Source organism: Periplaneta americana, chromosome 17 (genome assembly GCF_040183065.1).
Source record: "Periplaneta americana isolate PAMFEO1 chromosome 17, P.americana_PAMFEO1_priV1, whole genome shotgun sequence".
In the NCBI taxonomy this organism is placed as follows: domain Eukaryota; kingdom Metazoa; phylum Arthropoda; class Insecta; order Blattodea; family Blattidae; genus Periplaneta; species Periplaneta americana.
The window spans coordinates 74,181,435-74,204,596 of NC_091133.1; the positions used below are offsets into that span (position 1 = coordinate 74,181,435).

The following is a 23,162-nucleotide window of genomic DNA, read 5'->3' on the forward strand; positions in this document are numbered from 1 at the left end:
GAAAGAGTTGTAACTTGGAAATCAGTTTGAACAACCACATTTAAAAGTTACATTTTAATTACATAAAAAGTGGCGATTTTTATATTTATATCGATGTTTAAATATTCATTCATTCATTCATAGTGTTCTGCCCAAGAGCAAGTCTTTCACTGCAAACCCAGCATTCTCCAATCTTTCCTATTTTCCGCCTTCCCAGTCTCCGCTTATGATTCATGTTGTCTATCGTCTGGTATCTTCTCCTGCTCCGAAATTTTCTTCCTTTTACAAGTCCTTCCAGTGCATATTTCAGTAGGCAGTTTCTTTTTACCAGTGGTCCAGCCAATTTATTTTTATCTTCCTACTTTTGTTTTGTCGGCTTTTAAACTCTCCAACTCAAGAATGATATAATCGTATTCCTTAAAATGAATCCTATAAAACCGTAATCGTGATTATAAATGTACAATTGTAAAGCCTATATTTTCCAGTACTACATATTTATTACAAATATGGATCATTTTCCCCCTAGTACATATACTAGTTTGCAATACGTTAGTCAGATCCCAATAATAAGTAACGGTCCAACTGTTCAAAAACCAGGCTATGCATCTGTATAATTTTAACGCGGTTGTACGCTGGAATTTCCTCAAGAAGAAAGCATTACTACTTATTTAACAGAGAGAGGAAACAAAGGTAACTGAAGGAGTGTTTAATAGAAGGGATTAGGGTTTGGACCTTACCCATTGAAGCTTAATGTAGAAAACACAATTCAGAACTTCTATCCTTTGTCTCACTGAAAAGGGGAAGAGGGCACTTAAGCACTTGACTTACCTACAACCGAGAATAGAAAACAAAAGAAAACAGACCGTCCATTTGCAATTCACTGTTATGGTTTCCTACAATCTTTCCTTTCACATCCCACAATGTTGCCAATGTTACATCTACAGATTGTCTATGACTTACCAGCTGATGGATTTTAAGATTTCGTTAAAACATTGTACAAATATTTTGATTTTAATGCATTATACTCATTGAAAACAGAATATATTTTAATTTAAAACATATCGTTTGTAGCTACTGTATGTAATAAAGTGAGCGTCTGCCTATCCGAAGTTGCGCTCGGGCGTGTGTTCAATTCCCGCTTGGGCTGATTATCTGGTTGTGTTTTTTCCTAGATTTTCCCCAATCCAAGGCGAATGTCACGTAATCTACTGCGAATCTTCGGCCTCATCTCGCCAAACACCATTTCGCTATCACAAATCCCATTAACACTAAATAACCCAGTAATTGATACAGCGTCGTTAAATAACTAAACAGAAAGTGAGAATATTGTGCTGCAGGGTTTACTAATTTTGTAGTAATCATAATTAAGTATTTGACTATAATTATATGTGTACGAAACCGCCTTTGCTTATCATGAAATAAATAATTTTTTTAAAAATAAATTTTCATTAACGTTTTCGATACATGTGTATCATCTTCAGATGTGAAATGTTAGGTTAATATGATGAAAACCTTGCCTATTAGATGGAACTTAATGTGGTAATTTTCGGGTCATATTAGTGTGATTGCTTGGACTTAACTGCCCTACTTAACGAACTTTAAATCGGCAAATACAGCCAACATATGTTCAACGTGATTATAATTTTTCAAAGTGATTTTACAAAGTGTTCACATTTCAATGACTACGCTAATAGTGGTTACAATTCTTCAACAGTTTTAATTTTTTATATATTTTAGATCATATCACATGACTTGCAGTGATTTAAATCGGCAAATACAGCCAACACATGTTCAAAGTGATTTAAACTTTTAAAGTGTTTATACAAAGTGTTCACATTTCAATAACTACGCTAATAGTGGTTACAATTCTTAAACAGTTTTATTTTATATTTTAGATCATATCATATGACTCGCAGTGATTTAACCTAACATAGCATGTATATCATAGATCAACCTAAGTTAAGTCCAAGCAATCACACTAATATGACCCGAAAATTACCACATTAAGTTCCATCTAATAGGCAAGGTTTTCATCATATTAATCTAACATTTCACATCTGAAGATGATACACATGTATCGAAAACGTTAATGAAAATTTATTTAAAAAATTTATTTATTTTATGATAAGCAAAGGCGGTTTTGTACACATATAATTATAGTCAAACATTAATAGCTTATCGGCAAACTTCAACATGAAATTGATAATTAAGTATTTTTATTTATTGAACTGCAAAACAAATCTCAGTGCCTTATCAGCATCACATTTATGAACTCAAACCAAATACTGTTAACAATGCCAGATATAATGATCCGATCCTTCCAAGGTCACTACCATCCTGCGAGCAGCAAAATGTTAAAAGGTTTAACCGATAACAAAAGATATTTAATTAACGTTACCACCATATGGACAACTCAATCTTATTATGTATTTCCTTAGGGCTTTTCAGTAAGAGAGATGTCTCCCGACCGAGTTAGAAATTACAGCTTCTCATTAACCAACTTCAATTACATAGGAATAAATTTATTCTAACGATATCCACAAATAAACTAAAACAATGGCCTTTCTAGGTTCTGATCATTTACGATGTAAAATAGTATGAGAATTTCATTATAGCAGAGACCTCGTCATTTAACTATGTAGACTACAAAATTTCCTATTGCCATAAATAAAAAGTAAATATGTAGTAGAATTCCAAAAATATGTGATACTATTCTTTGCACATCAGAAATACTGTAAAACGCAGAGGGCAACCGCATGAAAATTTTATAAAGTAGGCCTACTTTGTTCAACATACGGATGTGAAAATTGTACATTAAATCACTAAAATCATTGTTTCTCAACAGCCTCAATTTTACCGGGCCGCGAAATAGGCCTATTCTCCTTGGAATTTGTCATTTTACTTTCCTGAGCATTTTTCACGAATAAATATTTTATAGTGGAAATGTTTTAGGAGAACAAGAAGCGCAGATCTAGTTCGTCTCTAAGCTCTAAATTCTAAAATATAACTACAGTAGAGCATCGATTATCCGAAACAATTTGGGGACGGGAGATGTTCGGATAACTGATTTTTCGGATAACCGATCATTTACGAAAACAAATTGTACCGGTGTCATAGTAGCAGTATGAAACAAAGAAATATTGATATTAAACATAAAACTGTACATACAGTATACACTTTGTATCACACGTCTTACAAATTACACACAAAATTTACTAGCCTAGTTTGACAAGTTCAAAACGGCCATTAAAGTAGGCCTACAGTTCAGTGAAAGAAGTCCATGTTTTTTTTTTTTTTTGCTTCAGAGCCGAGACTAGTTTTTTTTTTTTTTTTTTTTTTTCCGCTAAATCTCGCAAACAACACTAACGAAACTTCTACACAACGCGCGCGCAAATTCAAATTTGCCGACTGGAACGCTTTCGGTTAACCGATGTTTCGGTTGATCGGTATTCGGATAATCGATGCTGTACTGTAAATAACATCTGTGTAGCAAGTATCAGTGACAAAGTTACTTATTTTTTAATAATCGGGAATTTTTCAGACTTAGAAACCTTTCAACTTATTTTTCCACCCCATATCTTTGTGAAACTGCGTTTTCTGCCATGATCGTGCTTAAAACGAAACAGAAGAACCACCTGCTACAACTTTATTACTGTTTCCGTTTGGCTGTCATTTCAGTTTAATCCAGAATTAACAAGCTAACGAACAGAAGAGAGCAACAAAAGGCTCACTAGCTTGTCTATAACCTTAAAAATTCTCTGGACTTTTTTCATTTTCCTGAAAGCTTAGTCTCCCCAGATGTGTGAACGTTCCTACTATTCACACACAACCTGCAGCGAATACAGTAAATGAACCACAAGATGAAAGAAGAGTCTTCTCCTCGTAGACCGATGCCATGAACGCCTCAAACGGTAAAAAGCTAAAAGATTTCGATTCAATTATATTTTTAAGTAGGACATTTTAAGTTCAACGATATCGAAATGAATTATCCAGACGTATGAACTAAATTGAAAACATAGCTAAAACACTTTCGTGAGATGAAATTGTATAACGTATTTGCTGGCGTAATTTGCGCACTTTTTAATCTATTCTGGCTGTTTGAAAAATTGGAGTGCATAAAATATGCGAATTTTTAAAATTAGACTTCTTAATCTGGGTTTTATTCAAATATAATAGTAATTAAGAATACAGTACTTTTGTCACCTAAGACTACTGGTAATCTTGAATTATAAATAATAATTAAATTGGGTGTATGACAATCATAATGAATGCAAAGTACATAGCAGACGTAGCATTCTCAATAGGTAGTCTTTAATTGAGGGATTGTACGAGTTTATAGGCCTATAGGTGGCTATCAATACATTCTTCATGTTGCGGTGACAACTGCACGATACCTGTTAAATAGTAAAACTAACATTACTAGGATTATCGGTATTGGAACCTCGAATGGTATTTACTGTTCTCGGACTTGTCACACTCACTGCCCTTTACAAGGACAAGCATCAATGTTGAAGTGACGTTATTTAGGGTTTCTTTGTGAAGCAGTAGTTTTTAGTAGGTTATTTTACGATGCTTTACGATGTTGATCTTAGGTTATTTAGCGTCTGAATGAGATGAAGGTGATAATGCCGGTGAAATGAGTCCGGGGTCCAGCACCGAAAGTTACCCAGCATTTGCTCATATTGGGTTCAGGAAAACCCCGGATAAAACCTCAACCAAATAACTTGCCCCGACCAGGAATCGAACCTAAGCCACATGGTTTCGCGGCCAGACGCGCTAACCGTTATTCCATAGATATAAACTGAAGCAGGTAGTTGAGTTGGGTACTGGTCAATGAACAATGCCGTGGAATGCAAGTATAGGCAATGGAATTTAGAGAAGGAAAATTCATACTATACTGAAAAAAAATACATAAAATGTGTGCGGAAAATACACGGAGCAAAATTAAAGTTCAAAATAATCCAAAATAGTCCTTTAAAAATTAGGGTGCGTAAAATATGCGGTGGCTCAAAGTACGCTAGCAAATACGGTAGGCTACACTATGAAGCGAAACGAAATGGCAAACCATAGGCCACTGGCGAAGGTGAATAGCAGGTTACATGTCCTGAGAGTACGTTTGAGGATGATTTGAATCCCGTTTGGGTTGATTAAGTCAAATAATAATACTATGGCAAAGCCTTGCATTCCTTTCGCCAAAATTCCATCTCCTTATCGCCATTTCCATGCACGCCAGACTTTCAAGAGACAAAGCTATTTTTATTTTTCTTCCCATATTTTCTTTTGTGGTCAAGGTCTAAGGACCTCTTTCCTTATACCTGAATTCCGGATGTCTGTCCCCCAACTCCCCATTACCATTCTGTCATAATGTGTACTGGGTAGAAACAGTTATAAATCAATCAGGACAAGTGACCGTTGTTTTCCTCGCTGTTTCTGTCCGTTGTATTTATACCAAGAAATATCTTTAGCAACAGACCGCTATTCTTATTTCAACCCAACATGAATCGATGTTCAATACTTTAAGAAAAATTGATGTGACACGCAATTTCTCATTCCCAACAACAATAAAATTTAGTCCTGTTGCTTTCTCATTTCACTCGTATAATTACATAGTACTGTGATGCCGCAAAATATGTATATACGTGTATATACAGTATTTCGAAAATTTCAGTAAAATACATGTTTTGAGCATCCATAATAGCTACGGAAAAAGTGGTTTTGGCCATGCCGTCTGTCTGTGGCAGCTATTTTTCCTAAACAGTTGCACGGATTTTGTTCATTGTACAGTCATCCAAAATTCATTGAGATCTTTATCGTATTTCCCACTAGTACAGAACTCAAAACACCAATAAAAGATCTTTTGAAGAACTAGAAAAATGACTCAATGAAACACGAGCTTTGAGCCAGATCCGGTGTTCTGTTAAGAGACCGCGGCCTGACTACAGTAAATCTTAACAAAATATTAGCTATTGATTAACGGTCTTACTAATAAAAACTCTATATACAAATGTTTAACTGTCTTATACTTATACAATGAGTAGCTCGTTTATACGCCGTGTGTAAATTCCTTACTAATAATCACTACATACGTCGTGTATAACAGTATGACTGTTACACAGCTACGTCATAGTTTCGTCATTACTTCGTTACGAAAGGTAATAGAATATCTTAGGTTCTCTATTGGACCCGGTAGAGCGCTCTAGTGTGGTGTGTTTAATATCGATAGTACAACTGGCTCTAATCGATTACCACACTACATTTTGGTCAAAGAGTACAAGCTACAGCAATATTATTCTAATTATTCTGTGGTCTTTGGTTTGTTCTTCTGTGGTTACCAGGCAACCATCATCATAAAATGACAGTCGATATGGAACAGCTGTTAGAGGGGAGGCCATTTTTTCGCTATATACAACGCTTAAACAAGGGGTTTCGTGTATATAACTACTGCAAAGCAATTCCCATTGTATAGTTACAGCCTGTTTATACATCCATCGCTTATTCACTGTTTATTAGTAACGTTTTCTGTCTCAACTCTGCATAAGTCTAGTATAAAAATTATACACAGTTTATTACTAAGACTGTAAAGAGATACAAAGCGGAAGAGATATAATTGTGCAGATTGAAGAGGGCAATAGAATATATTAAATAAATAAAAAACCTATTATGCGTTTTGTAATTAAGTGCATGGTTAATTAGAAAATTAACTGCTTCAATTCGATAACAGCTCATCGCCGGTTCACGCACGAAAAAGCATAGGTACACTCGGTCTGAACAGCTGAGTTCCGTTCCTTAATCACTGCAGTAGTTGCCAGACTGCTTAATGGCAGGATGTAACGATACGTGTTAATCTTTTCATTTAATTTGTAAGAAAACCGTCAAGTTTATTGAAAAACTGCAAGGGGGATAAATAATTCCTTATCACTTTCTCTAATGATAAGAGTAAAAACCAGATTCGTAAGGATAGTACTAATCAAGTAAAACAGTGTAAACCTTTAGGGGATTTTTTTTCCCCGAGAAAAGTACATATCCACTTGGGACTAATATGGTACAGTATTAGAATTATTTGTTTTACTCTAGCCAAGGAATAAGCTGCTAAAATCTGCACAGTTGTATTACTTGCATTCTGTATAATAAAATATATGGTAAATCTTGAAGTATCGATACTAAATATATTTCATTTATTTAGTGTTTCTGTCCAAGGGCAGGTCTTTCACTGCAAACCCAGCATTCTTCAATTTTTCCTATTTTCTGCCTTCCTTTTTGTTTCCGCGTATGATCCGTATATCTTAATGTCGTCTATCATCTGATATCTTCTTCTACCCCGAACTCTTCTCCCGTTCACCATTTCTTCCATTGCATCCTTCAGTAGGCAGTTTCTTCTCAGCCAATTCATTTTCCTCTTCCTGATCAGTTTCAGCATCATTCTTTCTTCACCCACTCTTTCCAACACAGCTTAATTTCTTACTCCTTCCGTCCACTTCACACGTTCCATTATTCTCCATATCCACATTTCAAATGCTTCTATTCGCTTCCCTTCACTTCGTCATAATGTTTCTGCCCCATACAATCAGGTGAGAATTAAGATTTCTAATGAGGGGGGGGATGAAATCCTAGATAGAGAATACCACACATAAAATTATTATTATCATTCGATACGGCTCAACGCTTGGTCGCACTGAGTTGCTTGTCTTGCATCTTGATCATAATAATAATACCATGAGTAGGCTTAAGATAAGATGTGTAATTCCTAAGTTATTGATTGTTGTCAGCTTGCCGGTGATGATAATACATCAATATTATTTTCTTTGCTTACTTTATACTGTACTTTATAAAGTATACTCGAATTAAAACAGTTATATTTTGTGAGGGGGGATAGAAGTTATCCCTGGCAGGGATGTTAATATGAATTTATGAGAGAGGGATAACCCCATCCTCCCATTAATTCGCACCCTGCATATAATGCCACACTCCATACAAAGCACTTCACTAGTCTCTTCCTTAGTTCTTCACCCAAGCATTTAATTAATTCACTGGGGATTCCATCAACTCTTGTTGCCAATTCTTCATAACAGAAAACTATACTGAAATAGACCCATTACAGTACACGTATTGTTACTTAGTTATCATTACAGTGCAGTTTTGCGAAGAATAATATTACTCTAAATTTTCAATACAAAATATATTGTATTTCCAATTTTAAAAATATGATCGTGCAAAAAATGCTGCATACACGTTTGTGAAGTACATTACAAAATCTCGGAAATTGAAAAAGTCGCTCTGATCGTGTTTAAAACTTTGTCTCGATTTTGTAAAAAGCATTTTCCAACCATGTATCGTAATACACTATTGCCTTGATCGTGACGATTATGAGACTTGAAAATATACAGTATAGCTAATTCTTAAATTATAATACACTATTTCCAGAAATAAAACATAAAGTGCTATGCTTAATGCTTCATTTCAGACCTCTGCATGTAAGCAGTTAATTGTAAAAAGTAATTATTATTTCTACAAATATAAAATCTCAATGAGAATATGTCAGAACCTAATTTTATACTGGTTCCATAGGAATGCCACAACGCCGGAGGTGGGGATGTTAGTAGACAAAGCCCTGTAACGGGTTGAACAGGTCAAATTCCGGTAATCTTCTTTCCAACCTTCACAGAAAATCTTACAGGCCATTAAATATATGCATGAATGAATCCATTTACAGTTGAGCTCCTCCACGAGAACCCCAGTGCACTTAGTCCTTAATGCTTTATATGTACTATAAGTGAAGATCAAGGTATTCATACAATACTGAGCCAAAAGATCATCGCTTAGAAGTTACCCGGCATTTACCTTTAAAAATGTTTTGAGAGGTGTACTCTTTTTCTGTCTACTCACCCCACCGAGATCCAGCAGTTGCTTGCGGTCCATGTACTTGATGATCTGGTCGAGATAGGCCACGAAAGCCACGTAGTTGAGGGTGTAGCTGTCTTTCACGAACTTCTTGATAAGAAGGTTGAAGTCCTCGGCAGACACCATGATGCCCAAGTAATTAAGTACTCGAGCAAAATGATCGATTGTTACCGTGCCATTATTTTTTGAGATCTGCATCACAAACATAAAAGTATCATGCTTTAAATGGAAATACAGAACTAGCATCACACACACGGACATATTTTTCACTTAGATGTGCTCTCAAACCGCAAAGATAGATGGGTCAAGCAGTATAAATTACACAACACACAACTTCACGTATTGCATTATGCACCTAACGTAATAAGGAATATTAAATCCAGACGTTTGAGTTGTGCAGACATGTAGCACGTATCGGCGGTTAATCCAGAAATGCATATAAGAGTGTTAGTCGGAAGACTCGAGAGGAAAAGACGTTTGGAGAAGCCGAGACGTAGATGGGAGGATAATAATATTAAAATAGGTTTGAGGGAGATGGGATATGATGCTAGGGACTGGATTAATACTGCTCAATATTGGAGAGCTTATGTGAGAATGGCAATGAGCTTCGGGTTCTTTAAAAGCCATTTCTAAGTAGTAAACGAGTAAGACTTTTAAAATACTATTTTCTCACCCAAATTGAGAAGAGGAATGTTGAAATTGTCTGTCTTCTTGTTTCAAACATTTGTTGCACTATATGAGAAGTTACGTACCGGTATCACATATTGCTAGAAACACTTCCTTTGGAAAATACTGACGATGTTTTACCGATTGTATTTTTCAGTTGTTGCGGGGTCTATGGATTAATTTTGTACGATTTTAGAATTCCCCGGAAATAAAAGTCGCAAGGGGTTAGGTTGGAAGTTCGAGTGAACCACACATCCCCTGATAATTTTATCCTCGAGTATTGTATGATGTTCGTCCACACAGTAGTTGTCTGTATGTGCTGTTACAGAATCCTGTTGGAAAGGGAGTGTGCATTTACTATTTTATTTGACTTTAATCTCTAGGAAACTACAAAAGACAAAGTGTTAAAAAATAATCCATATACCCTATAAGAACTGAAATATATATGGGAAAACATCGCATGCATTTCTCAACGGGAAACGAGTGATGCTTCACAGGTGCGATAAATATTTCAAACTAGAAGGAAGACAGTCTTTCAAGATCTCTTCTTAATTTGGATGAGTACGAGTAAGTGATGTTTTAAGTTTTAATTGCTTATGTTTAATAATATTTTACATTAATGGTTGCCATCTGTTGAATTACCATACTGCATAGCGTAACACGAATAGTAAGCTCTCTGGCCACACCCCTGCGGTGGTTGAGTGGTCAGACCTCCGGCCTGTCACGCAGGCTGTCATGTGTTTTCTTTCTGTAAACGGCTACTTTCTGGGGGGCCCTCGTAATTACGGTCTATTGGCCAAAATTTGTGTAACCACTTGTTTTGACATTATTAACATGGTGAAAGAAAAAATTAACTTTTGTATCTGACACCAAGAAAATATTTGCTTGTCAGATGAAGTAAATTATAACTTATTTTTTATTTAACGACGCTCGCAACTGCCGAGGTTATATCAGCGTCGCCGGTGTGCCGGAATTTTGTCTCGCAAGAGTTCTTTTTCATGCCAGTAAATCTACTGACATGAGCCTGTCGCATTTAAGTACACTTAAATACCATCGAGGTGGGCCGAAATTGAACCCGCAACCTCGGTCACAGAATGCCAACACTCTACCGACTGCACCACCCAGGCCGACGTCAGATAAGTGAACTGGTCTTATGATTCGAACTATGCTTGGACGTGAGTTCAAATTCCTCTTTGAGCTGATTTTATCTGTTTCAGTATTTTCTGAAGAGTGTACTTACTTACTGGCTTTTAAAGAACCCGGAGGTTCATTGCCGCCTTCACATAAGCCCGTCATTGGTCCCTATCCTGAGCAATATTAATCCAGTCTCTACCATCATATCCCACCTCCCTCAAATCCATTTTAATATTATCTTCCCATCTACGTCTCGGCCTCCCTAAAGGTCTTTTTCCCTCCGGCCTCCAAACTAACATTCTATATATACATTTCTGGATTCGCCCCATACGTGCTACATGCCCTGCCCATCTCAAACGTCTGGATTTAATGTTCCTAATTATGTCAGGTGAAGAATACAATGCGTGCAGCTCTGCGTTGTGTAACTTTCTCCATTCTCCTGTAACTTCATCCCTCTTAGCCCCAAATATTTTCCTAAGAACCTTATTCTCAAACACCCTTAATCTCTGTTCCTCTATCAAAGTGACAGTCCAAGTTTCACAACCATACAGAACAACCGCTAATATAACTGTTTTATAAATTCTAACTTTCAGATGTTTTGACAGCAGACTAGATGATAAAAGCTTTTCAACCGAATAATAACAGGCATGTCCCATATTTATTCTGCGTTTAATTTCCTCCCGAGTGTCATTTATATTTGTTACTGTTGCTCCAAGATATTTCAATATTTCCACCTCTTCGAAGGATAAATCCCCAATTTTTATAGTTCCATTTCGTACAATATTCTGGTCACGAGACATAATCATATAATTAATAATTAATTCAACTCCTGTGTGAACATTGTAAACTGTATTCATTGTATAACTTCAGCGAAGAATCGGCCGGAGTCAGACCGTTCATTACCTAATGATGTGCGTGATCACGTGGCGTACTATAGTAGACTATCTATATATAGAAATGACGCACCAGTTCGTAGTCCTGGAAGTATGGCCGTAGTATCAGCTTCCTGAGGTTGACCAGAGACGCAATTTTAGAGAGCAGTAAGTGAAGTCTGCGTTCTTCCAGAACACTCAGTGAGTTCACGTGAAAGGGGTCCTCCCACTCAAGACCCGTCACAAGGGGAGCATTGTTGGCGAACTTGGGAACTGCGAATTCGAGAACAGTTTATGTAAGACCAGTGCTGTAGTTGAGCCGGTAGGACCGGTATGCCGTACCGTCTAAAATAAAAACTTTCTGTCATGTTAGCTACTCGTAATAAAAAAAAATTGCATACATACCGCCGTTATATTTCTAAAAGTAATTAACACTAACTTTATGGCATGGCGCCTCTAGAAATCTGCTACACTGATTCGCTATGTTCAAAACTTGCATAGATGCCTTTGCATAACACTAATCTTCTGATGTGACTAGTGTTGCCAATTCGGCGGTTTTCCCGCTAAATCTAGCTTTTTTGGATAACCGTTTCGCGGGTAAAATTATATTATTCCGCATAGCGGGAATACTAGCGGTTTTTAATCTTTAAAGTATCTGAAATGAAATTCTTATTTGCATTATTGACGGCTTTCATAATTACATTTAATTCGTTCAGTGTGTGTTTTGTGAAATAATGGATGTGTTACTGTAGTGATAATTCCATATACAGGGACATCATTTTATTTTTACTTCAATTTTTATTGTACCTGAGTTTTTGAATGTACTTCACTCCCACCCCTTCTACTAAGGAAGTTCCAACTCCACACAGAACCAAGACCGCAGATAGTAAGCAGTACTGAGTTACTGAGTATAGTACGTTCCAGAAATATGTTCGCGTTTTCCAGTGACGAAAGAGCTTTCAATATTGAATCATATTTTCGCACAGGTACTGTCCGTTTGCCTGCGTCGCATCCCGATTTCCCCCACCTGCTTCTGCTCGCCCCTCTGTAATAGCTGGGCTGTCTTAGCTCTTTTCTGAAAACATTAATTTCTCTTAGGAATTGGAAGTTTACGTAATATTATACAGCTGTTTAATTTAACTTAAATAAAAGGGCCACGTTAAGTAATTAACTGTCACGTGATTTCCTCCCTTTCTACAATCCTGCGGCATAACCACTTGGACGGACAGTAGATAGCATGTCTGAGTAATTTTATATTTTCGGGTCGGGCAGAAGTGAAGGTTGAATTCACAGTACGTAGAGTAGGTACAGAATTATTTCAACATGAGTTACTAGTACGAAGGACGAAACTGGCAATTGGAATTAGATGCAATAGGATAATATGCATAAAAGAACTGAAGCCTGTATCGAAATGAACGGCCACCATTTTCAAAATTGTGTTTAAATATTCATATTATGATTATTTTTCAATTTAACTTCTTCTCTATATTGTACGCTAATGTGCTGTAGACAGTATAATATACACTGCATAATGAATACGCTCGCATGGATAACTCACTTCGTGAGTAAAAACACTTATTCTTAATACAGTACTGTACTTTGATTAAAGAAAAACCCAATGAAAATTATCAAACTCAAAATCGCGATATTTCCTAGTTTACGTAAATGGATGAACTACTTTTCTTCCTTCCTATACCTAGTAGAGTGAGTTGTGTTTTACGCCAGTATCATCGAACTCCAGTCTTGGAGGGGGGAGCAAGCGGTGTTTCCGGTTCTCTAAAGGTATAGACAGGTTAATATTAAAAATGTTAGTAAAAATAAAATGATGTCCCTGTATATGTTACCGTTAAAACCCGAAATCCGTCAAAACCAGTTTCAACTAGTAAAAACTAGTTTAAGCAAATATAGATAGGTTCTTGTTACGAAATTAAACAGTATTACTGCTACTACATACCCTACCCTATTACCTCTTTGCCTAGTTACCTCATGAATGATGCCTTATTGGTGTCACTTAGGTTCAAACCTGTCTTCGAACAGTTGACTAAACAACAACAATTGCTACTACAGTTATTGCTACAATTCCTATCATTGTTACTGTCACTGCTGTTAACTACAACTGATCAGTGGCGCACACTCGGAGGGGGGGGCCATGGTGGTTCAAGCTCCCCCCCCCCCAAAGAACCAGATTTCTATTGTATATTTCCAGTAAAACGGAAAGAATTTTAGGCACACGAATAAGAGACGGTAGATCGCAACTTTAACAGTCAATATTTTAGTAGCTTTTCAACATTGTACAAATTTACATTTACTATACTTTCGAAACAGAATAATTAAAATCAGTGATTCCATAGTTCTTGGTAGAAACATCACGACCATGTTGTCCAATTGTTATGCCTGGTAAATTCTTGCTGAGTCCATCCTTCACTTACCGCTGTCATGGACCACCTCGCAGAACTGGTTGTACAATATTCTGCCATCTTGCACCCTGAAGTAGTCTGCAAGTTCAGCTATCTCCTGTTCATTGAGTCCGATAGCAGCCTTCAGTGGTCCATTCAAGATGGTCACAAATTTCGATTCTAAAAACAGACGAATCAGAATTGCCATTTAAAAGATTTAAATGTAAGTCGCAAGTTTTGTTCAGTTTGTGTAAGAGTGAAATGTTTAAGAAAACAAGCAGGCATGAGAAAATGATAAGTGATAACGGTCTTATGTAGGCCTATTTCGCTATTAAAATAACCCCCGCTTTACGGAAATGTGTTAGATAAACAGTCGGTGCCACCAACTATAATCAAGGCAAGTTGATGAATGTCAAATGTTCAACGACTGGCAAAGAGCGTAATTTAATTTTATCAAGTATCAAATGTTAGTGATCTCTGTTAAATCGTCAAATTGATGTTCGTATTTACAGATGAGATTTCTCTCTGTCAGCTGATTTATGAATTGGACATGTTTAATATTATAATGGATGAAAGTAAAGAGAATATTTAATAAATTGACAGCAAATATATGGACATCTTAATTTTTGCAGACGAGTAAGCGGTTATAGCATCTACGGAAGTTAATCAGCAAAGAACTCTCTATAAATTTAAGTAAGGTAGCTGTTGAATATAATTTGGAAATTTCAACAGAAGAATAACAAAAATAATGGTTTTTATGGAAAAGATCCTATGACTAAAATTGTGATTGATAATGCCTGTATTGAGTCTTCAGTATAGAATAAAAGATAAATAGAAAACTTAGTTTATTTCGACATATACTGTATGTGGAACAATTAGAAGAACATTATTAAGGAAAATCCGCATAGAAACATTGTCGAAATTCTATAAAGTTTTGGCAGTGCCTGTTTATTATTATATGGATCCGAATGTTTGACCCTAAATAAAGATTCCTTGAAACGTCTAGAAGTTGCAGAGATGAGATTTCTGAGATCCGTAGCAGGTTATACTCTTATGGACAAACAGAACAATGAAGATATAACGAAAGAATTAGGACTATTTAAACTAACAGACAAAATTGCAGATTATATAAAAAATTGGTGGAACCATGCTCGCAGATAGAATTCCTCAAAGACCATTGAATTATAGACCTAGAGGTCGAAGAAGTCGAGGACGCCTGTTCGAAGATGGATCGAGCAAATTTAGTTTGGAGTCGAAATGGTCTAAACCCTGTTGCAGTCCACCACTGTGGAGCACGTCTGGCTATGAAACGAGCGGGCCCGAGCTCAAATCCTGATAGGGACAAGTTACCTGGTTGGGGTTTTTTCCTGGGTTTTCCCTCAACCAATTGAAGCAGAATTGCTGGATATCTTTCGGCGTTGGACCTCGGACTCGTATCGCCATCATTAATTCACATATCATCATCATCATCATCATCATCATCCATACAATAGCCCGGGTTAAGTTCATGGTGCAGCGTGCTGTACTTGTACAAGAGCGCGGCCGTTCGGCTACCCATCATTCACACAGAACAGGAGTGGTAAGCACAATAAGCCTCAGGCTGCAGTGTAAGCGTTCGAGTCCCTCCTCCGTACAAGAGAAAAAAACCTGTTGTATGATGATGATGATGATGATGATGATGATGATGATGATGATAGAATAACTGGTAAGTAGAATGTGATCACTTATCACTAGGAAACGAATGTTATCATATTTGCATATTTTATTCCTTAGTTGCATATCATAATACATGCTAGCACTATAAATGCATTTCAAGATATTTGTAACAAAAGGTCAAGATTTTATAGTGCGTGAACATATATGTGTGCATATTTAAGGGGTTAATGCATTTCAGCTTTTAGCACATATACTGTAAGTTCAAAAACATTTTTCGTTATTTACCTAGCAATTTTGTGCCTGAACCAAAATTAAGAATTCGGAAAATCGGGAAAATATAAAACAGAAGAAACGCAAACATTGAAAAACATTAAAGTAGTTATTTATTGCAATCTGACAACATGCAGACAGTGCACTGTTGTCGGCGAATCTTTGTGGACAATTCCGCGGCAATCAACAAAGCACTCCATGCATTGCTGACTCTGTGAAATATATTTAGGACGTTATGTTAGATGGAAGTTGAGAAAAGAGCAGATAATCAAAGTAAACCGCCTTACCGCCTACTTCGCACATGAAGTATCTTCGGCGCGGAAGTTACAGGAAATGTTGATAGAGTTCTTTGCGCTCACCAAACTGCGCTCATCTTCCCTCTTGCTTAAAAAAATCCCTTGTGCAGACCCTTGTATTTCCCTATTTTGACTATGCTGACATTTTACTGACTGGCCTTTCCAGCGACAACAAAATGAAACTTCAACGTGCTCATAATTTGTGTGTACGTTTTGTAAGCAATGTTCGTAAATATGATCATATTACCCCATCCCTGGAAGCAATAGGTTGGCTTAAACTAGATAAGAAAAGAAATTTACATTCACTTCTCTTTCTCTTCGAAATCTTGAACTCTTCTATTCCTTCGTACCTGTCGTCTCGCTTCACTTACTTTTCTTCCCACCACAATCTGAACACACGCTTTCGCCATGAAACAATACTAACAATACCATCCCATCGCACCTCCTCATACTCATCCTCTTTCACAATAGCCCTGCCAAGACTCTGGAATTCGTTACCTGCTAGCATCAGGGACTGTCGAAATAAAATTGAATTCAAACGCAAACTTACTAGGCACTTGGTCAGTAATTGAGACTCGTTCAGACATGGTTTCTTGTAAATAGTTATTTTAATCTACCACAAAATATCTCAATATCCGGTAATTTCATCACTATAGAATTTTGTTATTGTAGGTTTAATTTGTAATTTAGTAAATACAAAAATATTCTTTGTTCTTAACTTCTATGATAAAATGTCTAGCTTTCATTAATCAGGTATTCTTGTCGTACTTTAATTTTTATTGTAATTGTAATTGTAAATTTAATATTAATTGTAATCTTATTGTTCATGTTATAGTTGTAATCCCCTGGTAGAGGGGCAGAGAAGGCCTGACGGCCTTATCTCTACCAGGTTAAATAAATAAATCTAATCTAATCTAATCTAATCTAGAATTTCGTCTCTGCCGGCGTGGAAAATCAGAATATTTCATTTTATTATGGTGACAAGTCAAAGAAATTTCTACAGTGTGTAGAGTGCATTGTATTTTAGAATAGCTTAACCGGAAGACAGTTCATTTTGAAATAGTTTTATCAGCGATGTCAAACGAAAAATGTGCCAGATTTGTAGCATACTGCTTACGCAGTGGGTGGAAGGACACGCAACTTTAGCAGCTGATGGTGTCTCAATATTCTTATGTTTAACAGAAAAATCATCAATCATAGGAAATTGCTTAAAATAAAATAATAAGAAAGTGCCTACAAAAATGTACTGGAAGGAATGCTGAACGGGAAGTTCGGAGCAGAAGACGATACAGTATGACGATGGCTGAGAACTAGACTGTTCTAAGTCCAGCTTTTTATAAGAAAGAAATGTGTGTTTCATTGTGTTCCAGTTCTTGTCTGCATATATGAATCGAACAAAATTATAAATATTCCTCTCCATAAGGTTGCTATGAAGCTATTCCAAATTGTTTCATGAAGCTTTGAATGTCAGGACTTGAAAATAGCTTTCCTGAAAAAAAAAATAGTAAAATGGACTTAGAACAGTCTGGTTCTGGGCCATCGATGAGATGATAGACAACATTAAGATACATGGATCGTATGCGAAAACTAAGAGGAAGGCGGAAATAGGGAAGATTGGAGAATGCTGGGTTTGCAGTGAGAGATCTGCACTCGAGCAGAAAATTTTAAATGAACAAAGGAATGAAAATTTTTATCAATTTCGTCGTTGAAGTAGCCAGATCTAGCGACAAAGTCGCTATATTGGCATTGCTGTACAAGTAAAACTACTGTCCACATACATAACCATAAACATTTTTACACGTTTTCAATTGTGATAAGTTCAATGACGTCTTTCGTAAACTCTCACTGCGTAGTGTCTGTCCACTTGAGCAGAGCTGGACAGAAGCCAGGATGCGAGTTGATTCAAGGTACCGGTAATACCTAGTGCATGAAACTCACACGTAGAGCGCGTTACTTTCTTTCGTCAGAAATATTCACAACTATCTACCGGATGTTTGGGTAAATGTCTGTTTCATTAAACATTAAGCATTCTGACCAACTCTTGTATTGCATAATTTTGCCTTTTGCATTATTTGTCTTTATTCCTTAAATTTCCAAATTTCTCATCACAAAAGATATTGTGGTAGCCTACTGCGAAAAATCGATTTCAAAATAACGGCAACAATTTGTAGATTTGAACTACATATCACACATTTAAAGATATAGTGGAGAGCGAGCGCATTAACAATGGTCAGAGTTGTCAACTTGTTAAATTAGTATCTGCAGAGACTTTAATTTTTAAGCGTGATTCTGATTTTAATAAATACCTCGCTGGCATATTCAACCGTGCTTGTAGTGTGGTCAAGGAGCAGGCTCGCAGAACGATGACACAACAACAAAATAATAGGTGTTAAGATACTAATGATTCTTACAAGATACTCGTAATTTTTTACATTACTTCTACATAATTCTGCTATACTTGCCTAATATTACCATTACTTTGTAATATTCTATCAAGCAATTTAGAAATGTAAATTTTCATGTAGCCTATATTGGAATATTGCTTTCACGTATTCCGTTGTATTTTTATTACTCCACAAATTGTGTATGACTGCACACTAAAAACTTCTGTTAGACCTTATGTGTTCACGTGTTACAGCTACTTCCGCGAAACTATTGGACGGATTCTGTTGATATTCAATATCTATGAGTCAACGTATCCGAAAATAATGCACACGAAACATAATAATGAAAATTACTACCCAAGTCTTTATTTTAAATTACAATAATGTACACATAGCTATTTTATGTATACTTGTCAACAATATTAATTCATATATATCCACTTAAAGCATACCATGTTTAAATGTAGTCAAATTTCTTGCTTTTGGATTAGTAGAAAATATCGAAAGTATATAATTCAGAGAACGAAAGTTCATATTATGTTTATTTGGGTGTATATTGATTTGAATTAGGTGCGGTATGTATTTATAATGTCCCGCGCCGTGGCGTCGTGGTCTAAGGCATCCTGCCTAGGACTCGCGTTACGGAATGCATGTTGGTTCGAGTCCTCATGGGGGAAGAAATTTTTTCATGAAATTTCGGCCAGTGTATGGGACCGGTGCCTACCCAGAATCGTGATGCACTTGGGGAGCTACGATAGGTAGCGAAATCCGGTTGCGAATACCAGCTATAACGTCTGGGAGGATCATCGACCTCCATTCTGGTTGGATGATCGTCCACCTCTGCTTCGGCATGTGAGCGTGAGGCCAGCAGCCGGCTGGTCGGTCTAGGCCCTTCATGGGCTGTAGCGCCACGGATTATTATTATTATTATTATTATTATTATTATTATTATTATTATTATTATTATTATTATGTATTTATAATAATAGTTTAGAAAATAAACAATGCATTTCTTGGAAGCGCATGAAACGTATAATAAGAAGATACGTGTCACCTTCATGATCTCAGTTTTCTTTTATTTAAATTTTTGAAACACTGAGAGAATACGACTCAATTATGGGCTGCATTTTTAGACACCCTAAGACTGTAAAAGCTGGAGTGTAATAGAATGTCCAAATTAAATAACGGGTTGTAGGGAGGATTTGAAAATTCTGTGGAAATTCCATAAATTGAGAGCCAAGCATGGTCGGTCAGTCAGATTTAAATAAATGTAATAGTTACCCATCAAAATTTTTATCCATGTTGAATCTTTCGTACACTACTTTTAACACTTGAATATAAATAATTGATTAAATGGCGATCTTACTCGTGTTAATTGTGTAAGTATGTGCGGCTTACACTGTTTCGGTGCTTCTTCACACCATCCTCAGAGCCTACTAGATCTCGGCGTCATCTCGAACTTCGCTGCCTGTTGTGTGGGTCACAATTTTTTTAATACAAATTGTTAATACATTTATTTAGCTTTGGCTAAATGTGGGCGCACTGTTAGCCGAACGGGTAGTGCGTTGGATTTCGCTGTTAACCAGGGTTCAAATCCTAGCAGTCAAAGTGGAATTTTGATGGTCAGAACAGTGTTTGGCGTTAGATTTTCGCGGGATAACCTCGTTTCCCTGCAGGCATTCCGCCATTGTTCCATTAACCATCTTTAGGGCTCGGATTTCTATGACCTAAAACTTTGGAAATATGCATGCATTTACGCCTTAAAAACAACAAAATATGACATAAAACTTGATAATATGACGTAAAAGAAATGAAATAATGTTCAAAACTTACAATACTATTCTACAGAATTGTTTTTGTAAATATTAACTCCTTGTATTGGCCGTAGCGGACTGTTCGCGCTATAAAAATAAAAGGGAGAAAAAGAGAGGTGAAAAATGTCAAAAGCCTGTCCTCTGCCTGATTAGTTCCTTCACAGCTACGTTAACAGGGTCACTGACTGTTCATGAATTAATACCTGGCAACAGCGGGGTTGAAACTTCTAGCGTCACGTGTTGGGGAGGGGTGAAGAGGAGACTGTCCAGGAACAATGTGGACATATCCCTAACATTCCTTTGTCCTTTGTGTTTTTACAACAGAACCTGCTACTGTGGAATCCAGTTACAGGACCTCAAAGTTCATTTAACCACAAAATATTTTAAGGAAAGGAAATCTGAAATAATTAACCAAACGCAAACAAAAATTCTTGCCATCATTGACACAAAACATGGGGAGAACTGTTAAAACAATTGTAATATGTCGATAAATATGCTCGTATGCCATGTTTTGGTAAAATATGATTTAATGCTAAAATATGGTGAAATATGTATAGTGAGGGTTACATAAGAACAATTCCTAACAACGAGCTAGAAGTAGCAGTAACATTTTTGGAAATATTCAACATTTTTTCCCTCCATTACTGTGTCTTGTACTATAATGAAAATATATACATATATATATATATATATATATATATATATTTATTTATTCATAATGGTGGTAGTTCACTGTGCAGTGATGAAACGTTTCCTTCGTAACTCATAAAATTGTTAACTTTTTCATGTTCTCCCCCTTTTATTTTATTGCTGAAACTCATATTTACAATATTATGCTTTAAACTACATTCTTTAATAAATATTTTTTTTATTTTGTGATAGAAGAAAATACTGATATTTTACCAATTTTTTGCAATGAATTTATTTTTTTATCAGACAATCTATCAAATGTAGAGGAGTGATCTTGCATCATATTGTAGATATGACATACATAAATACACACAAAACATTTCATCACAGAATGTTGGATAGTTTTTGAGTTATGTGGAAAACGCTTCATCACTGCACAGTGGACTGAATTTTGAAAAAAAAAATATATATATATTTTTTTTAAATCGTAAAAATATTTTTGTCGTGTAACAGAATGACAGTGTTCTACACATACTAATTTTCATTATTGTACAATATACAGTAATGGAGGGAAAAAATGTTGAATATTTCCAACATTTTACTGCTGTAAGCTGTACCTAACCCCCTAACTCCATCTCTCATGTACCATCTTAAAAAAAAAAAAACACGTATAGAGTTGAAGATCGTCTGTGTTAATACACAGATAAAATATTCAACCTGAGAAGCAGAGATGCGGTCTAGAGACAATTTTGAAGTTCCACTATTCCAAAAATATGCTACAACAGATCATAACATCATTCAATGTTTTTATCTATGTAAGCCTTGCTGTACAATTTCGAACCTTAAGGGAAATTTTGGTTGCTATAGGCCTAGTACTAGAATGAAGAAAGTTACACAACACAGAACTGCATGCATTGTATTCTTCACCTGACATAATTAGGAACATTAAATCCAGACCTCTGAGATGGACAGGCCATGTAGCACGTATGGGTGAATCCAGGATTGCATATAGAGTGTTAGTTGGGAGGCCGGAGGGGAAAAAGACCTTCGAAGAGGCCGAAACGAAGATGAGAAGATAATATTAAAATGGATTTGAGGGAGGTGGGATTTGATTGTAGACACTATATAGATTAATCTTGCTCAGGATAGGGACCGATGGCGGGCTTATGTGAGGGCGGCAATGAACCTCTGGATTCCTTAAAATCCATAAGTAAAAATAAGTATAGGCTTAGTACCGATACCTGCAACGTAGTTCCGTGAGTATGGCAATAAGAAGTCATAGTCATAATATTTTAGATTAGTTCAGTGCACTTGAAGTAAAAAAGAAAATGTGCACGGAAACATTAAATTTATTAATGTGAAATTGATCGAAAATAAGTAGTGCTGACTTTTACGTACGGTATTCAAATCGTAGTAACTTGAACTACAGTAGTAGTAATGGTCAAGGGCCGTGACGGGAGAGGGGGGTTAATCGGGTCCGGGACTCCCCCCCCCCCTCAAAGTGATAAGTTGCTACATTTTTACTGAATTTTTAAGCATTGATAGCATATAATTCCGTTATCTATAATTTCATCGAAATGATTCATGTTACATAACAAACACTTTTGATTTGACATCCATCGTGATATCACAGTTTCTCCACAAGATGTTGTTAATAAACTAATGAAGAAGCCAAGAAGACTGGACTTTGTTTTGTAAAAAATAAAATAGAAGAAGGTATGTTTGTATGTGTGTGTGCATTTATATAACTTAACATCCTTTTATTGGACCACACCCAAGAGAAATTCCTGGTAATGGAAGTACGAGTATTAGGATGTATAACAGCAGTTTATTACATACACTAGGCTACTGTTGTTGTGAAGTTGATAATTGAGGCTTTTATGGCATATTTTCTATATCTTGAATTTTCAATAACTCGAAGCATTATGCATTTTCCAAATCACTTAGTGATATCGAAGTTTGACTGTACCTTGTTTCTTTCATAACTTATCTATCGCGCTTATGGGTTCTGTATTACGCCTAAAATTTTCGCGATTTTCAGGGCTCATTAAAGCTGTATTGCGTTTACGGGCTGTAACCGTAAAACTGTCATAAACGCGGCAAAATTGCCACTATCAGCTGACCTCCCATTCCTAACAATCCAGCCACAGGTCTGGCAGGCACCTGG

At 36.3% G+C, this 23,162-nt stretch overlaps 1 protein-coding gene across 1 annotated transcript in view; it reads right to left on the reverse strand.

Annotated features, from left to right (window-relative positions):
- Positions 1-14,162, reverse strand: part of LOC138692750 (uncharacterized) — a 41,661-nt gene extending 27,499 nt beyond the window's left edge. Inside the window, exons 1-3 of the mRNA XM_069815943.1 lie at positions 13,979-14,162; positions 11,644-11,822; positions 8,863-9,069 (exon numbers count right to left, since the gene is read on the reverse strand). Coding sequence (XP_069672044.1) covers positions 8,863-9,069; positions 11,644-11,822; positions 13,979-14,153 — 561 coding nt within the window. The 5' untranslated portion in view covers positions 14,154-14,162. The remainder of the gene's footprint in view (positions 1-8,862; positions 9,070-11,643; positions 11,823-13,978) is intronic.
- Positions 14,163-23,162: the final 9,000 nt, after the last annotated feature.